Source organism: Cyprinus carpio, chromosome A14, assembly GCF_018340385.1.
Source record: "Cyprinus carpio isolate SPL01 chromosome A14, ASM1834038v1, whole genome shotgun sequence".
NCBI classification, from domain to species: Eukaryota; Metazoa; Chordata; class Actinopteri; order Cypriniformes; family Cyprinidae; genus Cyprinus; species Cyprinus carpio.
Window position 1 is genome coordinate 30005924 of NC_056585.1, and position 25527 is coordinate 30031450.

Genomic DNA, 25527 nt, shown 5'->3' on the forward strand with positions numbered 1-25527 from the left:
TGCGTCTCGGCCGAGAGCTGGACAGGAACTCATTCGCCTTGTTGGAGTCGATACTGACTGAAGCACCATCTAACACACACACACACACACACACACACACACACAAGAGCTCTGAGAGATGAAACCCAGGGGAATTTTCTTCATTTCAAGACATATAAACTAATATTAGATCTTTTCCGTGAGTACAGAGATGTTCACCTTCCTGTTTGAGGATATTCATCAGGGATTTTGCCTCGAGCTGACCTTAAGTAAAACATTTTAAGCACAATTTACCTTTAAGATAGGTGACAAATTATACAAAAATATGGACACAATTGCTTATACTGCTAAGAAATACACAGCACATGAACATGATGGAATGAAAGCTCACATGGCAGCAGCAGAAGGAACGCAGCCAGCAGGCTCACTGCAGACATCATGACCTCTGACCTGCAGACACACAGCATCATGTTTCTCAACACACCCGGAGGAACAAGAAACACAGTCAAGAAAAGCTCATTCAGCTGTAGGCTACTAAACACAGAGTAAGCATGACAGAGTTCTCACTCACCTCTCCCGTGATGCCTCTTCCTCGCCGCTGAGCGCAGACAGGTGATCTTATACTAGTGCTCCGCCGGTCTTCTGTCAATCACTCGAGCTCAGCAACGCTATTGGTCAGATCCGTGGAAGACCACGCCCACTGCAGCGGAGGGGGGCGCGCGCCACGAGAGTCAAACTGCGAACTGCTGCAGTGTGCGTTTCCTCACATAAAAACTGCACAGAAACGTCGATAGTTTCACGTTACATCCCTCAGTCTGACGGCTTTCATCAGTCCGGTCGCGTGTGAGCGGCTGTCGCCGGATTATTGTCGGTTTAGTTGGAAACAGATGTTTTCCGCCCCGCTGAAACTTTAAAAGCTGCTAATAAAACTGTTCTGCAGACGCGACACATTCCCGAAACTCCCCTTTTATCGCTTTTATTTTCATCCTGAACACGTCTTCACCTGCTCTCACACACGTCTGAAGCGAAACTCCTGGATCTTATGTTCTCGTAATGTTTCTTAAGCTGTAGAGAAGAAAAATGAAAAATGCTGAAGAAATGGGCTCATGCTGAAAGCAGAATTGTTTCATATGCCAAGTTCAAGCGTCCACTAAAAAGACTGGTAGAGGGAAAACTGCTAAAAAGAATTTTAATTTCATTAGAGCAACACACCCAGAATCAGGGGCGTAGAACTAGAGGGGGGGGGGGGGCACCAGGGACGAGTCTTTACACTGATCTATAATATACAGTCATATATAGATCAGTGGTCCCTACTAATATCCAGCGAGTGCCAAACTGTCCCTAGCAATAATTTTGATCAAACATTTCAATATTTTGATGTGTTTTTGTAATTTCGGACGCATCTGAAATGACATACTGTAGATATTATCTAAGAAGTTTTGTGTAGAAAACTGTGCGCTTTCAACGACGAACAGTTCACCGGAGAAGCGCAGCGCCGCGATCAGAACAACTCAGCTCAAGACAGCAGGCCAAAACACTTAATACAGAAGTTCACTTCAGGATTTAACAAAGTTGCATCGATGAGTTTGAAGTTTTTTGAAGGTGTTTGACAAAACAGAGCAAACGGAAAGAGAAAGCGCAATCTATGGCTATTATTAGCTCCCTATGTAAAGCATACGGACAGAAAAAGATTGTGAGTTTAAGATACACAATCTTCCAGTCTAGGACAAAGTCATTATTAACATTAACAATAATATGGGACAAATATATATGATTTTATGGGTACTTGGGTTTATGTCCCCACCAGTGTCAAAAGCAAACATATGCCTATATTTCCATCCCCTGAATGTAAGAATTCCAAGCTTTCCTGATGCACTGCTGACTTCATGTGCCCCAGTCCTGAAAATTATGAAAATAAATAGGAATTATTGGATTGTTGGATTTCAGATCAGTAGGGACTGAGGCATCAAAAGTAACTGAGTAACAGTTTATGGATGGTAACTGTAATATTATTACTGAACTCTTATTAGTAATTAGTTACACTCCAAAAAGTAATATTAGTGTATCTAGGTACCAATAACTAGTTACTGCCCATCACTGTTGACAAAAAGGTTTGGTTTATTTATTTATTTATTTATTTTTTAATTAATAAATTTTTTTAATTAGATTTGGGATAAGCTAACCGTGAAAAACAATATTAAAGTCGACATTTACTGTATAAAAATCAAGTTATAGCCTATCTGTTAATATCCTGTGATGTGTGTGAAGAAGAAGAAGATGCGACATGACCATCACAGCTGAACAATGCATTCTAACCAGCGTTAATATTAATATAACTGATACAACAACACGAAACACTGTTGCTGTGCGTCCCCCAGTATCGCGTTGCCATGGCGGCATTCATCCAATCAGACTTCACTCTGTTCGGACCTGAGCCAATCACTGTTCAGACCACCCGAGGCTACAGCCAATCATCTTCCAGAAAACCGCCTGCTTGACTTTGACTGGTGACCTGTGAGGGGTTTTCGCGCTGTCAGTCAAGACAGATCAATACCTCACACGCTCCGATAGTGATCAATACCTCACACGCTCCGATAGTGATCAATAACTCACACGCTCCGATAGTGATCAATAACTCACACGCTCCGATAGTGATCAATAACTGGAAATCTACCGAAGTGGGCCATTAACTGATTCTGAGGTGAGTCTTTCTTCAGTGATGATCGAGTTTAAAAAAAAAAATAATACCGTTACCCCAACAGGTTCCGATTCTGTGAGGTAATTATGTTATAAACATAGGATTTGATCTGTTTTCTGGAGTGTAGAAGGTTTTTTGATCCTAACGCTCATGTTTCCGCGGTTTCCTCAGGTATTTTGAGATTATCGTTACTACTAAAGTAAGGTTAATATTAAACACAGATAACGTTAAACTGACGGTTGAGAACTCGACCAGCACAAAACCGAACTAACGTTACTTAACTGAGACTAACCCTAATTCTGAAACTTCTGACGTGTTAATTCTGTCAGTGTTCAGGTTTCTCAGCGGCTGGTTCTGGATCTTTTCCTCAAATTTATTTATTTTATAACGTTAAGCGGCGCACAAATGCGGCTAGGACATGAAAAGCGCGCGCAAATCTGACTCTCCCGCGCGAAATAGAATAAAGAGTAGTGCTTTTTCCTTTTTTCCTCATTTATCTTTAATTGCTTACACATGATCCATACATCGCGTTTAACTCCCGAATCCGACGCTACATTTAGTCTGGCAAGAATTTTAATTAGAATTAATTTGATTGTGGGTTTTTCCAACAGAACGCATGTTAAAAGCGAGGCGCAGGAAGATGAGTGTTTAAATGTCGAACTTCTTTTAAACTTCTTTTTTTTTCTTTTGAACGATTCGCGTCGTTCAGAATCAGAATCTCTGCGGAGTTACGCAATCACGCATTAAGTGACGCACGTAACGTGATGAGAGCGTGCCAGAGCTGGAGCCGCGGCTGTGGAAACACTGCTCCAGTCATCAATGATAAGTGCTGTGAGAGCTTTCTAATCGATTGTTTATAAAGCATTTGTGTTTAATGACAAAAATAACAGTCGATTACTGCCCTTGATATTGGAATCGCTGTATTTTTTTTATCGTTATAATGCAGATTAAGTTGATTTTACAACTTAGGTTTAACTGAGAGTGCAGATATATACTGCCGTCTTTCATGATTTATATAATTTCATTTCATGAATTAAAGAAGTATTGTAGAAACCGTGACAGTACACTAGTGTCCACGTTTTGTTAATATAAAATTACTGATCATGCAAAATACTCACCTCTGATTAGACATTGAACAGAAACTTATAACATTTCATTTTGTGTCAATAAAAATGTGACACAACATCCAAGATTTCACAAAAAATTCAAGTTTTAAACATTTATAATGCCAATAACACAATACACACTTGTGTACCAGATGAAGGGGGTTAATTGGAAAAAATATATAAATATACAATAAATGACTCAGAACATGTCATTATTTAATAAACTGTTATAAAATGATGCCTTTTTTTCAAGGAAAAAACTTTCGATGACTGAAAAGTCAAGGGATAGGTTCGTCACACACACACTCACACACACACACACACACACACACACACACACAAATTGTAAATGGCTTATAGAAAAGGAGCAAAGAGCACTGCATTTATGAATGTTGAATCTGCCGGTCACTTGAGTGCAGATTTGTATCTGTCTGTCTGCTGATGTCTTGATGTGAACGACACTGAGCCGCTGATCAATAACTCTGTGTATGTGTTGATCTGTAGAGCAGCATGGATGAGTCCGAGCCATACAGGTAAACCTAGTGACTGCACACATACTAGCGCTTTCACACTGATGATGTCATCGTCCTCCTGATGACCTGTGTGTGTCTGTGATGCAGTTCGGAGGACGAGGACGTCTCTCTGACCGGAAGTGACTTTGAGTTCCAGCTGACAACCTCCAAGAGAAAACTCAACTCAACTCAGGGAGCAGCAGTGAGTACACACACACACACACACACACACACACACACACACACACACACTCACTCACTCACTCACACACAAACACACACACACACACACACACACACTCACACACACACACACACACAGACACACTCACTCACACTCACACACTCTCACACACACACACACAAATGTGTGTTTTAACCTTTTCTCTGTTTCTCTGGAGTCTCCTAAAAGGGTTCGTCATCCGTCAGTCAGCGGCTCCAGCCAATCACAGACACCGGAAGAGTCTCGGGGCCTCGGGCCTCACGGTGCTCAGACGGAGGGCCGTGCCACTGCCTGTCATCTGTATGAAGCAGTGCGGTCCGGCCGCAGCGCTCTGCTGGTGAGAGACCACCGATGGTGATGATCGGGGGGTGGGGGGGTGGGGTTCATATGGTCAGTCCTCTGATTGGCTATCTCTCTTAGACGGTGATAGATGATTGGCTGGAAGAGTACAGAAGAGATCGAGAGGCGGGGATTCTGGAGCTGATCAACTTTGTGGTTCAGTGCAGCGGCTGTAAAGGTGAAGTCAGACACAAACATAACTGATATCACGTGTGTTTCTGAAACTAATGAATTGTGTTGTGTTTCAGGTGTCGTCACCAGAGAGATGTTCAGCCGCCTGCAGAACGCTGATATAATTAGTCACCTGACTACAGAGTTTAACGAGGTGAGGGAAATCAACAAATCACATTTCTGTTTTTACTCCAGGGGTGTATTCCTGAAAGCAGGTTAACTTACCGTGAACTAAACCCTGAACTCTCGGTTGATTAACCCAAACCTTGCTTACTCGAGGCATACTGGTTCCAAAAACGCGTCCGGGAGTAAATTCAGTCAACCCAGAGCATGTTCCTGATTAAGACTCAAGACATTCTCAACAGAGCACGAATCGACGAGTCACTATAGAAACAGACGCTAAGAAAAAGCGCGCCAAGCTGTTTCTTTCTTCTTCTTTTCTTCATTAGTTGTTTACATGATTAGTGCATATCGCCACCTAACTGATGGCTGTGCAATCATTTTTATTTTTTTCCATTTAATTTTTAATCTTGGAGAATGTGAATTATATTGTTTCTTTCATGCTAATTATATATTAGGTCATATCAGATATGTATTTAGTTTTAGAATTTAGACATTATAGAAAATGCATGATAAAAATAAATAAATAAATATATATAAGTTAAACATTACCTTGTCATAGTGTTTTATAATGTATACAGATAACTCTTATATATGCCAATAAAATAAATAATCATATAAGAATAATATATTACCTTATTTATTACTTACATTAGCGCTTCCTCATTAACATATCATATATATATATATATATAATGGGCTATATTACATATTGTAATATTATATAATGTTGTGTGCTATCTGTCACGCCCACTGAAGGCTCAGTTTAACACATTTGCAGCCTGAGCGCTTCGGCAGTGAACTTAAACAACAGCTGAAGCTGAAGATCGCAGTGCATTTGCGTTCATTCTGGATGTGTTTTGTCATCATTGTAATGATGGGGAAGTCGTGGCCTAATGGTTAGAGAGTTAGACTCTTCGAGTCTCGGGCCAGCAACACCACGACTGAGGAGCCCTTGAGCAAGACACTGAACCCCCAACTGCTCCCCGGTCACCGCAGCATAAATGATACCCACTGCTCCGGGTGTGCACTGCTCCGGGTGTTTTGTGTGTGTGTGTGTGTGTGTGTGTGTGTGTGTGTGCGCGCACTTTGGATGGGTTAAATGCAGAGCACCAATTCTGACTATGGGTCACCACACTTGGCAGTATTTCACTTCAAACAAAACCTATAATATAGTACCCATTTATCATATTTTGTTGTGTTTTTATATATATATATGTGTATATAGGATTTATTTCTTGTTTTTGTTTAACCTCGAGCTGGCAGGTGATTGGACAGCTGTTGTTCTGAGCTGATGCAGTGTCTGGAGACTAACACACACACACACACACACACACACACACACACTCCTCTCTGTTTCTGCAGGACTCTGTCAGTTATCCGCTGGTGTCGGGCGGCTCTCAGTGGCGGCACTTTCGTGAAGGTGTGTGTGAGTTTGTGTCTCTGCTGGTTCGTGGCTGTCGTAACAGCCTGCTGTACGATGATTTCCTCTTCTCGTCGTTCATCGCGCTGCTCACCGGTCTGGCTGACTCACAGGTCCGCGCCTTCAGACACACCAGCACGCTCATCAGTGAGTTTCACTCCAGTAGCACACGAGCTTATACTCAGTGTGAGGGACGATACTGGGATGAATGGTTATACAGGTTTAAAGAGGGAAACATTAGGAATAAAACATACTGAGAACAATGTTTCTATATTAATATTCATACCTTGACTACTGTATAGTCACCAGTACTTCTAAGGCTTTATTAATGAGAAGATGCTTTGAAACAATCTGTTGTGTAAAGCTCTAGAAATAAAGGTGACATGACTAATTCAGAATTATCATCGTATGTCTTGTGTAATTTTATGTTCACACAATTTTGTGTGTGTGTGTGTGTGTGTGTGTAGCCATGCGGTTGATGTCGTCGATAGTGTCCGTCGCTGCGGAGGTGACCGCTCAAGCGCTGATGACCCGGAGACGCTGTGAGCTGGAGAAGAACAAGCCAGCTGAACACAGAGCCATAGACCGAATAGAAGAACTGGAGGGCTCTTACAGAGAGGTTAAACACAGACACATTCTTCTTATCTGATAGAGTCAGTGCCGTCAAATCAACATCACTGAATATTAAGTGTCTTTTAAACCCCTTTGGTTAGACACATGACTTTATGTGAATATACTGTATGTATGCTGAATGTTGGATCATTTTGCTCTATATTAGTTGTTAATTGATGTGTAAGTCTGTATAGGTTTGGTTTTTTAATGTTTTGGTGTAGTGCCAAACCTAATTACTTTTAGCTGCTGTGTCTCACTGCCATCACGAAGCAGTTCATCATTGATTGTTACTTTGCTGTTTATTACTGTGAAGCTGCTTTGAATCTGTTAGAAATAAATGTGACATGACTGAAGGGTGTGTGTGTGTGTGTGTGTGTGTGTGTGTGTGTGTGTGTGGCAGCTGCTGGAGCATCAGGAGGACTTGCGCTCTCTAATGAACGGGATCTTTAAGGGTGTTTTCATTCATCGGTATCGGGACAGAGTTCCTGAAATCCGTGCCGTCTGCATGGAGGAGATGGGGGTGTGGCTCAGAGAAAACCCAGCCTCTTTCCTCAATGACGAGCACCTCAAATACGTGGGCTGGATGCTGCACGACAAGGTGTGATTAGCTTAAAAACACAGACTCTAGCATATACAATAGGGTGACCAAACGTGCCATTTTCCCAGGACACGTCCTGGCCAGGATTTCTATATTGCCTAAAATATCCAGGTTTTGGCTTTGTTTGCTGCGCAGACCAATTGTTGTATGACAAAGTAGCGTGAGAGCTCTAGAGAGCAGACGGCTTCTTGTGCTTCTGAATCGGTCTCATGGTACTGTGATGTCATACACCGATCGGTCTGCTCAGTGCTGCTTCCAGTCCAACACTAATATATACACGTATTTGCATCGCTTTGACCGTTCTCTATAGATCCCACCTTCTCACGCACCACGATTGGTCGATGACGTATAATGTCTGCATGTTATTGGTCAAACGATCATTACCTTCATTAAGTATGAAAACAGGAAACCGAAGCCAAAACCTGGATATTTTAGGCAATATAGAAATCCTGGCCAGGACGTGTCCTGGGAAAATGGCATGTTTGGTCACCCTAATATACAAACCATACTGCATTGTGTATGTGTGTGTGTTTCAGCAAGCTGCTGTGCGACTGCAGTGTGTGTTGACTTTGCAGAAACTGTATGTGGAGAAGGATTTCATCAGCCGGTTAGAGCTCTTCACCAGCCGCTTCAAGGTGAACCCAAACACACAGACGGGTTTGAGCACCGAGACCGAGTCTGTGCATCAGCTGATGAGATACAGTAGAGATCTGTGTGAATGCACTGCACTAGTTACTGCAGTGACTCTAATGCTGCTCATACAGGAGTCGCATCACGTGTCACACATCTGACATATGAGCAAAGTTAATGGAAGATCAACTTAAAATAATAAAAGGTAAAATAAAAAGGGGAAATGCAATTGAATTGAATCAGCAGCTAAATATTGTTGTAATATCATAGTTTCAGGAGATTTGAAGGCATTTTCCAGCCATATTTGTTTTCTTTGCAAAAAGTCTTTCAGTAAATGTAAAAGATTTGCTATGATGTAGCTCCATAAAGTCATTTTGGAAGCTGGAAAATGATGAAATCATTTTATCAAGTTGCATTCTTACTGATTTTATCATAATTCATGTAGTTTGACAGCCTCATCAAGCAGCTGCTTAACGTTAATCTAGAGGAAAAAAAGATTTTTCTTTGTAGAATACATTACAGAAAACTAAATATTTACACTCAAAGTCAAGTCAAGTCATCTTTATTTATATAGCGCTTTAAACAAAAAAGATAGCATCAAAGCAACTGAACAACATTAATTAGGAGAACAGTGTGTCAATAATGCAGAATGACAGTTAAACCAGTTCATCATTGAATTCAGTGATGTCATCATGCAGCTCAGTTCAGTTTAAATGGGATGTAGGAGATCACACCGTGTCAGACTCACATCAGTGAAGCACGCTCGTACTGACTCCAGGCCTGTGGCTCATCCTTGTTTACAAACCCTGAATGAGAAGTGGTATATAATCGTAGTAACTCATTATATTTGGGGTGTATTCTACATTTACATTTCAGCCGCTGGTGTTTAGGGGTTTAAATGTGTGTTTCTCTGCTTAGGAACGGATTCTGTGCATGATTCTGGATAAAGACTCTGACGTGGCAGTGGAAACGGTGAAGCTGTTACTGCTCATTAAACAGTGAGATTCCGTTCATTAATTAATGCTTTGGGTGCGTGTTCACATTTAAGACAAAATTACGTCGGACTGCTTTGAGTGTGAAAACCCCGTGTGTGCATATGAACGTTATGCGTCACCTGAGTTTCTTGTATTGACGTATGTGTGTGTGTCTGTGTGTGTGTGTGTGTGTGTCTGTGTGTGTGTGTGTGTGTGTGTGTGTGTGTGTCTCTGTATGTGTGTGTGTGTGTCTCTGTGTGAGTGTCTCTGTGTTTGTGTGTCTCTGTGTGTCTGTGTGTGTGTGTGTGTCTGTGTCTGTGTGTGTGTGTCTGTGTGTGTGTGTCTGTGTCTGTGTGTGTGCTCGTCTGTGTGTCAGTGTGTTTGTGTTTGTGTGTGTATGTATGTGTCAGCGTGTGTGTGTGTCTGTGTGTGTGTGTGTGTGTGTCTCTGTGTCTGTGTGTGTGTCTGTGTGTGTGTGTGTGTGTGTGTGTGTGTGTGTGTGTCTGTGTCTGTGTGTGTCTGTGTGTGTGTCTGTGTGTGTGTGTGTGTGTGTGTGTGTGTGTGTGTGTGTGTGTGTGTGTGTGTGTCTGTGTGTGTGTCTGTGTGTGTGTGTCTGTGTGTGTGTGTGTCTCTCTGTGTGTGTGTGTCTGTGTGTGTCTCTGTGTGTGTCTGTGTGTGTGTGTGTGTCTCTTTGTGTCTCTGTGTGTGTCTCTGTCTGTGTGTGTGTGTGTGTGTGTGTGTGTGTGTGTGTGTGTGTGTGTGTGTGTGTGTGTGTGTGTGTGTGTGTGCAGGCAGACAGATGAAGGCCTGAGTGAGGAGGAGTGTGCTGCTGTGTATCCGCTGGTTTTTGCCACACACCGAGGTCTCGCCTGCGCAGCCGGACGATTCCTGTACCACACGTATGTTCAGCTTCATCATGACATCATTATCATCTCCACACAAACCGTCATGAGCGTCACGTGTTGTGTGTGTGTGTGTGTGTGTGTGTAGGCTGTGCAGTGTGTTGGACGGGCGGTCAGACAAACGCAGTGTTTCTGTCCTCCGTTTGCTGGCACATTTCTTTATTGAGAGTGAGGTAAACCACATCCCATCATGCACTGCCCACATGCTTCTGTCTTCTCACAGATCACATGATCATTGTACTGTTGCAGTGAGCGTAAACACATTTTTAACTGAGTTTACATTTAAAGGGTCATGAAACCCTCCGCTTCAGCACTGGTTAGTTCTCACACAGTTTTAAAAAATGCTAAAAAAGTGAGTGTGTTGCGGAGCAGAGGGGAAAAGGGGAGACAGACAACACACAGCTTCACGTTCAGACCGTTTCATTTCGCTCCCATCGAATTAAAAACATAATAAATGCACAGCCATTTGCACTCTGCATTGAAAACATATATATGAACGCACCTCTGAGAACTTTAGGCTTAAAGCTGTTGAAATGGTTCTGCTCACCAAGTGAATGAATCGTGTTAGTGCCGAACTCTTATTACAGAGCAAAAACAAACACTCTTCTTCGATCCATGAACGTTTCTCTGTGATTGTGTGCGTTGTCATCTCACAGTCTGAAACGTCTGTCATGGTGAATCAACACATGCTGTTGTGAATAATTAAAGGGGTCATATGATGTGATTTCAAGTTTTCCTTTCTCTTTGGAGTGTTACAAGCTCTTGGTGAATAAAGAAGATCTGTAAAGCTGCAAAGACTAAAGTCTCAAACCCAAAGAGATATTCTTTATAAAAGTCAGGATTTGTCCACACCCTCCTGAAACGCCTCGTTTAAACACACCCCACATCTCTACGTCACTGTGTGGGAAGATTTGCGTAACGCCGCATGATGTTCACGCAAAGAAAGAAGGAGTACCTTTGATTCTCGCTGCAGCCGCCGGTGCCATGTTGTGGAGACGCTGTTTCGTTGTGAAAGCGAAAATACTTTGTTTGGTCTTCCAAGAGAGGACACAACTAGAAATCAGTGGTTAAGTTGTGTTTACAACACTGTTCCAGAACAGTTCAACCCAAATATTCAGACGTGTGCAGCACATTTCATGGAGGACTGTTTCCTGATCCTGGGAGAGATGACTACAGTGTTCTGAAGTGTTTACACATGTCAGAGATTCACCACTGATGATTCAGACGAGAGTTTAGAGCAGTGTAGAGCAGCGGTTCTCTATTCCAGTCCTCACGCCCCCCACATTTTGTATGTTTCTCTTATCGCTTCAGACGTTTGTCCTATTCGAACGTAAGTGCCCTGTGAAGTGGACATCACAGGATATTCTGCCATGATTCCAGTTTGAAATGGATTTCCCCCATGGGGTTAAAGTGCAATCAGAAACAACAAGCCACAAAGACCAGATGGCAGACGCTGCCGCTGTAAACGGTGAAAATGTAACATAACATTCTTATCATACTGAAAACAGTTTGTAAATGTTTGTAAGACTGTCAGTGGTCTTCACTATTTTTTTCATGGGAGCCGCACTGATAGGGCAACATCAATCAGAGATGACCAGATGATTAAAAAAAAAAAAAAGTAGGATTACCTTAATGTTGGAAAAACCTAAAGTTATTTTATTTACCATCTTGTAATGCTGCTGTTTTAGTTTTTTTTTTTTTTTTTAAATATTAATTATTTTAAATAGAGCAGACACTGTCTAACCGTGTCTACACCGGACGAGAGAGTTGTGCCACGCCACACTGTGCTGAAAGTCTGTCTAAACTTGATGACACTACACTACAGTTGCAAATCACCTGAACGTAGTGTCAGTACATTTAGTCATAAATAGAACGAGTTATCGGTTTGCTGATGGATCGCGCCGCATGCAGTGTAGACAACATGACACTCGTGTCCAGTGTAGACATGGTGTGAGTTTTTTAATGGGTTATGTTATAGCCCTGCTTGTTTTTAATGTTTTTATGAAATATCTGTATTGACTGTAGGATGTGTTTTGCGGGTGCTTGTGCTGCCGCGGTCTTGTTCATCTCTCACTCAGCAGCATGCCTCTGTTTAAGGTGCTGCAGTAAATTGGTCGTACTTCTACCTTTGCTAGCAACAGACTTCAAACACACTTTGCAGCGGGGTGTTTGTTCTGTGTCTGACGCCACAAAACCGAACCAGTTCCAAATTATGGAGGGCAAACGCGCCGGGGGGGCTGAGCTCATTCTGAACTACGGAGCCCTGAGTGAAGCGTTGGATGTTAAAAAGAAAACCAATTTTCATTCAAACAAGTCGATGTAAACTACACATTCGAGTTTATTGATAAAATTGTTTTATTGTCCAGCCCTAGTTCATGCACGGAGCTCACTTCTAACCAGCTGATTATCTGAATCAGGTTTGTTAACAAAGAGAGACATGAGTAGAGCTTGTTGTTTGTCGTTTCTCAGATCACAAAAGCAGACATGGTTTTGTTTACGCGGTGTGATGCAATGCATAAAAACACAGTATAAGTCATTATAATCTGTTATTATGACCCCACTGGATGCAACAAATGGCTCGTTTGTAACGGGTTTTATTGTTTTTGTCTTGGTGTTCTGACCGGGACACACATCACTGTATGATGAGGGGCGTAACGGTGCATAGAGGAGAAATAATAATGTACAGTATGTGGAAAATGTGTTTTTTTTAACCTTAAACCACATAAACACATTTCATTACACCAAATACACAAAATAATGTTCTTTTTAGTGACTTTCTTATGACCCCTTTATTCATATGACCCCTATGATCTTCTCATAGGATAAGAACACGCAGTCTCATGAATAATTTAAGACACCGACATGTCACTGATGTACTGTAGTCCATTGCCATGTCACAAATTGTGACGTCAGCACAATGTAGATTTCACAATTTCAGTTTTCTCCAACAGTTAAAATTATGGGATGCTAACATTGTCTTCTGTGATGTGCAACACAAACACCTCTGCTAAAATTCTGGGGTTTCATGACCCTTTAAATATTTATTTTGATTACTGGAGTATGAGCACAAAAATGTCATCCATGCTCTTCTGTGCGTAAGAACATTATAAATCCTGATGCACCAGGTGTGCATGTGCTTTGTGCATCGATGAACGTCCAGTGACTGGAGCTGTGGTGTGTGTGTGTGTGTGTGTCAGTATCATGAACACGCTGCGTATCTAGTCGATAGTCTGTGGGATGTTGCGGGGGTGGAGCTAAAAGACTGGGAACTGATGACATCACTACTGCTGCAGGAAAGTGGTGAGTGTGTGTCCAGTCAGTCTTGTGATTTTTCTGAGTGCTTTATGCAAACACAGGTGTGTGTGTGTGTGTGTGTGTGTGTGTGTTGTAGGTGTGGAGGACGAGCTGGAGAGCGCTCTGATTGACATCATGATGTGTGCAGTGAGACAGGCCTCTGAGGCCACGCCTCCCAGCTCTCGAGTGCAGAGGAAGGTGAGACACAATCAGTTGTGCTGACTCTTAGCCTGACTGCTCATGTTCAGCACTGGATTAGGAGCCTGAGCTTGCTTTTTCACAACAGTTCAAAAGTACAACTTAAATTAAATAATTAATTGGTTAGAAAGACAATTTTTTTTTTTTTGCTGTAAACTTTTATTGGGTGTTATTCCATATCCTGTCCAATGCTGTCCTCCAAACAAGTCAAGTCATCTTTATTTATATAGTGCTTTAAACAAAACAGATTGTGTCAAAGCAACTGAACAACATTAATTAGGAAAACAGTGTGTAAATAATGCAAAATGACAGTTAAAGCAGTTCATCATTGAATTCAGTGATGTCATCAACAACAAGTGTGTAAACTACAGTAATTGTGTCTGTGTGTTTTATGCTATACATTATGTGCAAAATAGAAAATATGGGTTGTCCTTTAAAAGCAGAAGGAAAGTTTAAATTGCTTGCTTAAAAATCATAGGATGAATAAAGCACGAGCTCAGTAAAGCTCTGTAGAAACACGTTCACTCCTCTGACAGTCTGTCATTCTTTATCCTGTAATTCTAAGAAACTTATATCAAATTATATCCAGCATTTATATCCAGTTATATAATGTTATCCCTTTACAGTCTCAATATACAGTTTCTTGAAATAGGTGTAGAATTTAAAACCTCCAACATCAAATATTTCCACATAATGGATTGTCATTAATCATGCTGTAGTGCACTCTGTTCTGTGAAGTTTAACAGATTTATTTATTGTTGTCGGGATGAGCTTTTATGCAAAATGGAAATACGAGAATGAATCTGCATAATTATGCAGAACTTTAAGGGTTAATATAATTTAAACGGGTTAAAGACACACGCTTCTGCCAGAGCTACACATCCGTATACGAGTTATAATTATGCAGAACTTTAAGGGTTAATATAATTCTCTTGATTAACGCAGCTGCTCATGAACCACAGTGTATAAAAAAACGTAGTGTCCGTGACGTCACCCCCCTGAAGAGCTCACAGTTGTCTCTCCCGGATAAGGGCAAAAAGGCGGGAGCTGGATGCTGAAGCCACGCCCACCTAGCTATACAATCCACCTGTCACTCAGCAAATTATCAGAACTTTAAGGGTTAATATAATTAAAACGGAAGTTATAAAAAAAATTCACCCCCCTCACAGTTGTCTGCACATATAGAGCAAAATCATTTTTTGAACCAGGCTGTAAACGTTGGCCATTTTAACATTTAACAGTCGATGAATTACAGTTTTAGTCACTTCCGTGTTGGCCTCACGAGAGAGAGGGAGGTTGCCGCTCGGTCTTAACACTATTTTTCAGATGGGTTTTCTCCACTGGAGACTGATGTAAACTGGTGGAGGATTTCTGTTCAAAGCATGCTGACACAGTTAATCAGTAATCAAAATCATTGTTGATTGTTTGTTGCAGCTCTAAATGAATGTAACTTATGTTTCTGCAGATATCATCAGGAATTGCACAGCAGACAGAGAGCGGCAGAGAATCACGCTCAAAGCTTTATCTCGCGCTCCAGATCTGCTCCAGCTTTAGCATGTCAAGTCAAAACAGCTTTATTTACGTAGCGATTTAAACAATTCAGATTGTTTCAAAGCAGCTTTACAGTGATAAACAGGAAAATGATGATTCAATAGTAACTCAGTCATTAATGAGTTGAAATCAGTTCAGCACATCTCACTCCTGCGCTCCGTTATTATCCTGACTAACACAGAACTGTGTGTGTGTGTGTGTGCTGTAGAACCTGACGGCGCGGGAGAAGAGACTTCAGGCTCAGGAGCGAAGACGCATCACAAACCATTTCATCCCCCAGCTACCTCAGCTACTGGCGAAGGTGAGTCTGTGGACTGATGAGAGAGTAGACATGTGCCCGTATTCGGTAATGTGATATATCGCGGTAATTAAAATATGCACGGTATTGTTATTGTGAGCACTTCTAAATACCATGAATAATTATATATTACAAATTATTCAAAATTTGCAATGCATTATAGAAATACTATTCCCATCAACTGGTCAAAATGCACAACACAGCTGTATGCTGCTTGAAAGACTCGTGTGTGCTCTGATGTAAACAAACACTCGGAGCACATGAGGAACACGTGAGAGACACGCTGACTGAAAGCACATTCACTCTCTGACAGCAGATGGCGCTAAACTCCAGAAAATGCTGCCTGGATACTTAAGTATTTAGACTTAATAGCTATTTATTTTCAAACTTTTTTTTTTTATTTTAATCTGGACTACAACATGCCCTAGATATTGTTTAAAAGTGTTTTGATTCTTGATTGTTCATTCACACTTTACATTAGTGCTTCATTAGTTAATTCATTAGTTAACATAAACTGCCAATGAAAAATTCTAACCATTCATCAATCTTAGGTATTCTGATGTATAATAACAGGTTAAAATCTAAAGTTGCAGCTGTGATATTTAATGAGCTAACATGAACTTAAATGAAAAACTTTTAACTTTATATATTTTTCTGTATTGCTTTATTGCATTTAAATGTTAAGTTATTTTTGTTATAAGAAAAAAGTTATTTAACCTGTTATACTGTATTATGACCACTTTTTTAAACTAAATTTGAATACTGTGATAATACTTTATACCGTGACACAAGCATGAGCAATTAATCACAACAGGAAAATCTGATACGGGCACATCCCTATGAGAGAGTCAGACTAGAATAGTGATGTGAAGATGTGAGTTAAGCCTGTGTTTGCTCTCAGTTTTCGGCAGACGTCGGGAAGGTGAGCTGTCTGCTCCGAGCGCCGCTGTATTTCCAGCTGGAGGTTTACGGCACTTCAGGACGCCTGGAGAAAGTACGAGCCGTCTCTGATTAATCACGTTATATTTATTCATAAATCTGAATCTCCTGAGTATCAAATGATGCATGAACTGTCACTCGTTATTTTCATCTGAATGTGTATATTTGGGTTCTTGATAAATATTATGAACTTTTTTTAAGGCTGAAAATGTTCTTCCTTCTCCATTTTATTTAATCTTTTGGCTTTTTTGAAGTTCCTGAGATGACCATAAAAAAAAAACAAGTCAAATGTTTGGTGTATTCTCAATTTATGAGCTCATAAGAATGGTTCATACAGTATCGTGACCATTTGTTGTGTTTGATGCATAACAAACTTGTTTCAAATATATAAAGAAGGGGCAGATGAAGTGAAACGAGAGTCTGTGAGCGTCTGTGTCTCTGGTCTCTCAGTGTCTGGACCTGCTGCTGTCTCAGGTGTGTGACATCATGCTGAAGCACCGTGAGGAGAGTGTGCTGGAGGCTTGTGTGCGTGTGCTGTGTGCCTTGTGTAGTGATTGCTACAGCTTCTGTGGTCGAGCTGAGAGAGCCGTCAGTCAGCTGCTGGACTCAACCGTGGAGAAATTCAGCTCAAACCTGGCTGAGATACTGCAGGTACACAAACACACCTGAGTCTGAAGCAGCATCACAGACGGCAAGCGCTGCTCTCTCAACACTTCACAGCTCGTGCTCCTTTATTTGATGGAGCGACCGTCCAGTCCTACACAACAACACTGCCTCGACCAATGGCATGAGTTCAAAGCAGATCTGACAGAAAATTACACACTTCAGCTCTAATTAATTTGAGTTGTTTTTCTGTATCTGAATTTCCCCAAAAGGAGGTTTTGTCAGTTTTTTCTCGCTTCGAGACAAAAACTATAGCTGAGCTGTGTGTGTGTTCTTCAGGGATCAGCTGATGAAGATGATTTGTATGGAGCTGCTTCCTCTCTGAACATCCTAGCCGTCTTCAGCAGGTGTGTGTGTGTGTGTGTGTGTGTGTGTGATTATGGTAGATACTGCTGCAGTGTCTCTACAGTGTGTTTTTGTGTGTGTCAGTGCCAGAGATTTGACCGGAAGGAACCTGTTTGAGTTCTGCTTTCAGCTGCTGAAGATGGGAATAGAGACGAGAGAAATCCATGAGAAGGTCTCTCTCACACACACACACACACACACACTGGTTTCCATATCTTATGGAGTCTCTGTAGGTGTAATGGTTTTTAAACTGTATTTTCTGTCCCCATACCTTCACAGATTTTCCTGATCTTTGTTTATGAGAGATCCTTAATAATAACAGTAACTCGTCAGAGATCTGTGTGTGTGATAATTGTGATGTTTACATTCATATCTCATCCACACCTCCATAGAAAGTTCTTGACTTTAGGTTACGCTAGCATTATATGTTCATGCTACTTACATGAAAACACTGTTGTGCATTCTCTTACACTTATAACGTCATTGTGTGTGTGTGTGTGTGTGTGTGTGTGTGTGTGTGTGTGTGTGTGTGTGTGTGTAGCTGATGGTTCCAGCTCTTAAGTGTTCAGTCTTCCATCTTTTCTGGAAAGGAACGAAGATCACGCAACACTCTCCAGCAAGAGACAAGGTGTGACATCTTCATCTCTGTCTCTGTTCGTTCTCCTCCTGTTTGTTTGAATGTGGCTGAATCTTCAATCAGACTGGGTACAATGACTTCCTGTCAAGTCACAGGAAGTTGCTCTGAGTCTGTGTGATACCCTTTTCAACAGTTTTGCTTGTTCGGGCCCAAATCAACCAAGTCACTTTTGTTTGTATAGTGCTTCTCACAATACTCATTATTTCAATTCTTTTCAGAAAATCACATTGATGTTTATAATATCTTCATGCCTTATATTTGCATTTATCAGATTAGTGCTGGACGAAAATAGTTAGATTTTGTGACGATATAAACAATCAAGCAGTTGAGTTTAGCTATATAGTATATATGGATTTACGTGAGTGTACTGTAAGTTTGCTGATAAACGATCACCTGACGGATCGAGGCTGCCACACTAACACTGTCCACTGGGGGTCCTGAGGATAAGCAGTCTGTTGGGTTTGATCATTTCAGTTTCCATCAGTTTAAATACTAAATGTATAGGAACAGTGACAGTAGTTTTGTTTTTATCATTAGGTCCCGAGCACTGCGGTGCAAAGACACTATTGCAATCGCTCCGCTTATTCTTCTTCTTCTAAAAAATGAATCACATTTTTGAGGCCCTAAACATGCTCTCGCTCGTGAAACGTTGCACACATGCCAGAAATTGGTGAAAAATCACGTCTGATGTGGGTTTCAGGAGAGGGTGTGGCAAAATGTCTCGATAGCGCCACCTATACACTTTCAGCGAATTACCCTCGAGCTGTTTCAGGTACATGTACGAAATTCTGTAGACATGAAATGCACCATTTTGTGTAGTTTAGGACATTATTTTAAACTCCTCCTAGACATTTAATCAGATCAACACCAGATTTGGTCAGTGTAATCTAAAGCCCTTTGCGATGTTAAACTGTGAAGATCTTGAGTTTTCGTTGAAGAGCGTGTTTGTGGCTCCCTGACAAATTTTGTTTCATCATGAAACAGGAAGTTGCTGTAACTCAGCAATACAATGCCTGATCTGCCCCAAACTACACACAATGGGAGTCCTGGCCTGAAGACATCTACAGCCCAATATTAGTTAGTCATAGTGCCACAAGCAGGCAGCAGGAAGTTATATAAAGGACTTTGACATATTCCTCCTCCTGTATATTGCTCACCGGTCATTGTTTTCCTGAGGTCACCGGGTGGAGGTGTCTCCGGGTGCGAGGGCCCTGTCAACGCTGCTTGCAACTTTCATTTTTTATTTTTTTAAAACAAAGAAATCTATGAAATACTTATGGGACATTAATAATTTAATAACAATTCAATAATATTGAAAGCAATAATAGAGAGACAATTTTATTGGTCTCTTTTAAGATAATATATAATATTTTGATAACGAGTTAAGTCCATATAAGCTCTGCACACCAAGAGATTAGAGAACGTAAGTTCAGAGACTGGCTTAATATCAATATTAACTGCATTTACATTAGAAACATAATAGAAAGTGTTAGTATTCATGAAAGACTGATTTCCCGTGTGCAGTGTTTAGCTGAAGACAGGCTGGTCATCGCAGTGTGTTTGTCTGTCTGTCAGGCTGAGCTGAAGCGTGTGATGAAGGCTCTTCACTCGTTCTGTGTGGTGTGTCAGAGCTGTCTGTCCGTGGCTCAGAGTCGCATCAGGAACCAGGTACAACCCCAGCCCTCCGTCTCAGACACACACAGGGGTTTAGACTCGTCTCAGGCCCAGCTCAGTTTCATGGCTTCCTGACGACCAGAATCACTGTGCTGCTCACATCACACCGCAGCGCTGTGCACACTACACAACAGCAGGGAAACCCAGACGATGACAAACACAAGAAATTGTGTGATTGCTTGTTCAGTTTTTTTTTTCATACCTATATTTATATACAGTTTTCTTTGTGTTTGTATTCTTTAATAATTGCACTGTCCATTTCACTGCTGGTCATATATTCTCTATATAACCTCATAAAAATCTTGAATCTTGAAACAGCTCTCTGATTTGTTGGCAGTGAATGAGCTGGAGGCTCGTCGTGTGTTTGGTGTGTCCGCAGGCGTTTGTGTGTCTGTGTGACGTGCTGCTCGTCTTCGGGAAGCTGTGTGAAGGAGACGGTTCACCGCTGCAGCGCTTCAGTCCTGACGACTCTCTCAAAGCAGAAATGGCTTCTTTCATCATCGACTACGTCTTCAGCGAGCCTGACGAGGATCTGCCTGGTACAGAGATAAACACACGCTTACACACAGACATTTACTCTGTAACTTTCTCTAAAAGCAGCTGTCTTTTGATAAGAGCATTGCTTCTGAAATGAAGATCTTCGTCAGATGTACGTTGCTCAGTGGGATTGTGCTGCAGGTGAGGAAGAGTGTGAGGAGATGAAGATGGCTGCTTTGCTGCAGAGGAGGAATCAGCTGGCTGGATACTGTAAACTCATCATACACGGAGTCCTGGAGCTGCGAGCCGCCACAGATGTACTCAGATACTACAACAAGGTAGGTGTGTGTGTGTGTGTGTGTGTGTGTGTGTGTGTGTGTGTGTGTGTGTGTGTGGAGTAAGAGAAAAACTGAGCCTCATTTATGGAACAAACTTCATATGTGATCCTGACTTCTAAACCCTGGATTTTATTGTCAAAAGTGAGGAAGAAATCAGGTTTACTAAAGGCATAAATTGACGTGAACTTTTCTGTAACCCTAACCCAACTGAGGAGCGTGAACCAGTAAAATAAAAAGTCACAATATGCATTCATATTATTATTATTATTATTATTATATGCACAAATTAGCAACTTCCTTCTAATAACGTAACTAAAATAGATTAATTAGATATAATTTCCTAAAATAATTAGTTGTATATATATACAGTGCCACTTGAAAGTTTGTGAACCCCGTGCAGAATCTGTGAAAATGATTTTTTTTTTTTTTTTTTTTAATCAAAATAAGAGATCATACAAAATGCATGTTATTTTTTGTTTAGTACTGTCCTGAGTGAGATATTTTACATAAAATAACCCCAGTATGTGGTTCTTAATACAGTGTGTGGTCACCTGATGATCCACGACTGTTTTCTGTTTTGTGATGGTTGTTCATGATTTTGCATTATTGACACACTGTTTTCCTAATTAATGTTGTTCATTTGCTTTGACACAATCTTTTTTGTTTAAAGCGCTATATAAATAAAGATGACTTGACTTCATGAGTCCCTTGTTTGTTCTGAACAGTTAAACTGAGCTGTTCTTCAGAAAATCCTCCAGCTCCTGCAGATTCTTCAGTTTCCCAGCATCTTTTGCATATTTGAACCCTTTCCAGCAGTGACTGTATGATTTTGAGAACCATATTTTTTCACACTGAGCACAACTGAGGGACTCAGACACAACTATTAAAAAAGGAAACACCATGCATTAAAAGCCGGGGGTGAAAACTTTTTGAATTTGAAGATCAAGGTAAATTGTACTTAATTTGTTTTCCGGGAAACATGCAAGTATCTTCTGTTGCTTCTGAAGGGCAGTACTAATGGAAAAATATATATATATTTCTACAAAATAAGAAAAATTGACATCTTCATCCTGTTCAAAAGTTTTCACCCCCGGCTTTTAATGCATGGTGTTTCCTTCAGGAGCATCAGCGAATGTTTGAACCTTTTTTAGTAGTTGTGTTTGAGTCCCTCAGTTGTCCTCAGAGTGAAAATATGGATCTCAAAATCATACAGTCACTGCTTCAAATATGCAAAAGATGCTTGAAAAAAGGATTTTTCTGAAGAACAGAGCTCAGTTTAACGGTTGAGAACAAACAAGGGACTCATGAACAACCATCACAAAACAGAAAACAGTCCTGGATTATGAGGTAAACAGTACTAAATAAAAAAATAACATGCATTTTGTATGATCTCTTATTTTGTTAAAATTACTCACGTTTTCACAGATTCTGCAAGGGGTTCCCAGACCTTCAAGAGGCACTGTATACTATGCACTTGTTCACACTGCGCTTCAGTGTAAGATGAACTGTGATTTATGAACATTTAAGAGCAGCCTGAACGTTTTATAAATTCTTGGTAGGAACAATTTAGAATTTGTTGTGTTTACAAATTAGGATCATTATATGCACATTTTTATAAACGAGCCCATTCTGTGCTGTGAAAATGTTTTTAATAAATAATGGGCAGGTAAATAACAGTGTCAATGTTGTAATGTAGGGTTTAAGCTCTTCTTTATTTTTTTGTAGTTCTACAGGGATTTCGGTGACATCATCAAAGAGACGCTCAGCAAATCCAAAATGATCAGCTCAGTGGAAAGCGCCAGGACTGTGTGCTTGTGTCTGCAGCAGGTGTGTGTGTGTGTGTGTGTGTGTGTGTGTGTGTGTGTGTGTGTGTGTAGTCAGTGGTTCTTTGGCATTCTCATCTCTTTGTTCACTCTGTGTGTGTGTGTGTGTGTGTGTGTGTGTGTGTGTGTGTAGCTCTTCTCTGGGCTGGAGCAGGACAGGTGTGATGAGGAGTTGACGGAGATCAGATTGCTGGCGAAGAAACTGGCGATGAACTTCAGCATCAACCTGCGTCTGATCCGTAAACCACTGCTGGCCTTACACCAGTGTGTATTCACCCTCTCTCTCTCTCTCTCTCTCTCTCTCTCTCTCTCTCTCTCTCTCTCTCTCTCATTCGTGGCCGTTTGTCGTTTGTGTAGGGATGGCATCTGTTTCGCGAGTCAAGGGCTTGATGAGGGAGACCTGATGAATTTGAGTTTTCTGGAGATTCTGAGTGAATTCAGTTTCAAACTCCTGCAGCCTGAGCGCAAGCAGCTGTGAGTATCACTGACCCTAACAATCATAACCTCATAGAGCGCATGACTCATATGAAGAATAACTCTTTATTCCTGCTTTACTACTACATTCAGAAGAATTAGGGTAAATTCATCCTGGAAAGCACCTTTAGGAAGGGACTTATTTTACCAGAGATGTGTTTCATGAGCTGTGCGGTTGTACCTCTGTGTTTTTCTCACACAATCCCAGAGCATATTCCCTGCTGTTTTTCAGCGAAAGCCCTGTCTGGACAGTTTCTCATCGGGACGTCTGTAAAAACGAATAATGAACACAGAGATGTTTGTCCTGCATAATCTGTGCATGAAATCACAATATTGATATTCCTCTGCCAGATAAATGCTTTCTGGTGTCCTGCAGTCAGTGTGTGTGTGTGTGTGCTGCAGGTCTCTGTCTCTGCGCCGTGTGTTTGCCTCAGTGATCAACAGTGAGTTTGTGAGGATCTACGAACGATCGCTGACTTCAGGATCGAAAGAAACTCCGGCAGCAGCAGCAGAAACACCCAGCAGGAAACGCAGACGCACACACAGTAAGTACACACACTCTCTCACACACACACACTCACTCACTCTCTCTCACACACACACACACACACACACACTGGTTCAACTTCATTAGTGAGGACATTTCATAGGCTCAGAAGCACATACGCTGCTGTTCAAAAGTTTGGGGTCAATAGTATTTTTTTAATTTTTTTTTTATTTTAAAGAAATTAATACTTTTATTAATCAAAGATGCATTGAATTGATGATAAGTGACAGTAAAGACATTTATAATGTTCTAGGAGATTTATATTTCAAATAAACGCTGTTCTTTTGAACTTTCTGTTCATCTGTGAATCCTGAAAAATAAAATGCATCACAGTTTCCACAAAAATATTGTGCAGCACAACTGTGTTCAACATTGATAATAATCAGAAATGTTTCTTGAGCAGCAAATAATCATATTAGAATGATTTCTGAAGATCATGTGACACTGAAGACTGGAGTAATGATGCTGAAAATACAGCTGCACATCACAGAAATACATTACACTTTAACAGAGATTCACACAGAAAACAGCTGTTTTAATGTTTTTCTGTATTTTTGATGAAATATATGCAGCCTTGATGAACAGAAGAAACTTTCAGAAAGAAAATCTCACAGACCACAAACCCAATTATGGTGTGTGTGTGTGTGTGTGTGTGTGTGTGTGTGTGTGTGTGTGTGTGTGTGTGTGTGTGTGTGAGGTTTGACCAGCAGTTTGGAAACTCCAGCTGTAACGTCTCACACACGCCGTGTCGACATGGATGATGATTTCACAGACGGGTATTTATATCCATTCATAAACTACATTACAAACAGGACATAATATATATGCATTTGTTACAGAAATGTGATGGACACGTGTCAGGAAGTTCATTCATGTTTAAGATGACAACACGCCTCAGCAAACAGTAATGGCTAATGTGTGCTTTATGATCCATTTCATAAACATCTTCATCAGCTGAACCTCTCAGAGCTCAAATAATGACTTGAGTGTACTGAACATGTTCACAGGTCTCTGGTGTTGGTTAATGGTCACATGACATCCAGTTAAACTTAATAAAAGATGGTTGGAGGAAGAAAGACTTGCTCCTAGTTTCATTATCTGTTACTCACACACACTCACGTCTGTCTGTAGGTCCGTCCTGAGGAAGAGTGTGATTCACAGCAGACCGCAGTCGAGTCCGTTCTCTCAGAGCATCCAGTCTCATCTCAGCACGTGAGTGTTCACCTGCACTTCTGCACCTTTCACATTATTCATGTGTACAGAACCATGTTCCCAAAATCCATAGAAACAACACGCAAAGCTGTATGCATCAGAGTTAAGGGACAGACAGATGAACTCAGGCATAATGAAACGCATGCAGGTGAACATGAGAGAGCAGCTTGTGCTAAAAACACACGATACTCTGTGTGTGTGTGTGTGTGTGCGCGCTCAGACTCTCTCTGGGTCATGAAGATGCTTCAGAGGATGAGGAGGAGCCAGAAATTGAAGATTACGATGATGAAGACTCTGAGCTGGGCATCACTTTGGTGAGTTAAAGCCACTGCAGGCTCCTTGAATGATCAGCACAAGCCTCTTCATCATCCTCCTCTTCCTCCGCAGCCCTCCACACACGGCTCCGCCAGCTTCCTGGAGGATCTGTTTGAGTGAAACCAGGACCGGGACGCATGTTCACTTTTCACCAGTGGATCATTATGGGATGTTTTGTTAATGCAGCTATTGTAAGATCCCTGTTAAAGGTTCAGTTACAGAGTCATTAATGTCACCAGGTTGGTCTGAATGAGAAGAGCATAAAAAACCTGTTTGATTTGATGATGGTTAAAAATGGTGTTGGTTTAAGTGTTAAAACTGTTTTGTTTATTATTTTTGTTAAAATAAATAATAAACAACATATATATATCTCAAAAGTTTTTTTTCTGCAAGAATTCATAATAACTACTAACAACACTTCATGATTTTTCACACAAAGCCACAGTGCAGGTGTG

The 25527-nt window shown here is 41.0% G+C and overlaps 2 protein-coding genes across 7 annotated transcripts in view; one reads left to right on the top strand and one right to left on the bottom strand.

Annotated features, from left to right (window-relative positions):
* Positions 1 to 1080, bottom strand: part of LOC109069359 (extensin-like) — a 2001-nt gene extending 921 nt beyond the window's left edge. The window contains exons 1-4 of the mRNA XM_042770505.1: positions 551 to 1080; positions 371 to 429; positions 199 to 243; positions 1 to 69 (exon numbers count right to left, since the gene is read on the bottom strand). The exon at positions 1 to 69 is cut by the window's left edge and continues 83 nt beyond it. Of these exons, the coding sequence (XP_042626439.1) occupies positions 1 to 69; positions 199 to 243; positions 371 to 419 (163 nt within the window). The 5' untranslated portion in view covers positions 420 to 429; positions 551 to 1080. The remainder of the gene's footprint in view (positions 70 to 198; positions 244 to 370; positions 430 to 550) is intronic.
* A 1463-nt stretch (positions 1081 to 2543) lies between these two features.
* Positions 2544 to 25430, top strand: LOC109101380 (cohesin subunit SA-1). Of its 6 annotated transcripts, none has more exons than XM_042770498.1 (32): positions 2544 to 2680; positions 4288 to 4316; positions 4404 to 4497; positions 4697 to 4855; positions 4939 to 5035; positions 5106 to 5182; positions 6514 to 6718; positions 7039 to 7190; positions 7584 to 7781; positions 8318 to 8416; positions 9330 to 9409; positions 10177 to 10284; positions 10376 to 10460; positions 13485 to 13587; positions 13679 to 13779; positions 15539 to 15631; positions 16530 to 16622; positions 17018 to 17218; positions 17510 to 17577; positions 17660 to 17747; positions 18117 to 18203; positions 19788 to 19880; positions 20266 to 20425; positions 20565 to 20701; positions 22427 to 22528; positions 22658 to 22788; positions 22882 to 22998; positions 23401 to 23543; positions 24243 to 24321; positions 24677 to 24757; positions 24978 to 25071; positions 25145 to 25430. In XM_042770498.1, the coding sequence occupies exons 2-32, from the start codon at positions 4294 to 4296 to the stop codon at positions 25190 to 25192; spliced, it is 3396 nt and encodes a 1131-aa protein (XP_042626432.1). In that variant the 5' UTR covers positions 2544 to 2680; positions 4288 to 4293; the 3' UTR covers positions 25193 to 25430. The 6 variants fall into 6 exon arrangements, with proteins under 6 accessions (XP_042626432.1, XP_042626431.1, XP_042626434.1 ...); XM_042770497.1 differs by lacking the exon at positions 2544 to 2680 and adding an exon at positions 3387 to 3508; XM_042770500.1 differs by lacking the exon at positions 2544 to 2680 and adding an exon at positions 3387 to 3508 and having other exon boundaries at positions 8357 to 8416.
* The last annotated feature ends 97 nt before the right edge of the window (positions 25431 to 25527 follow it).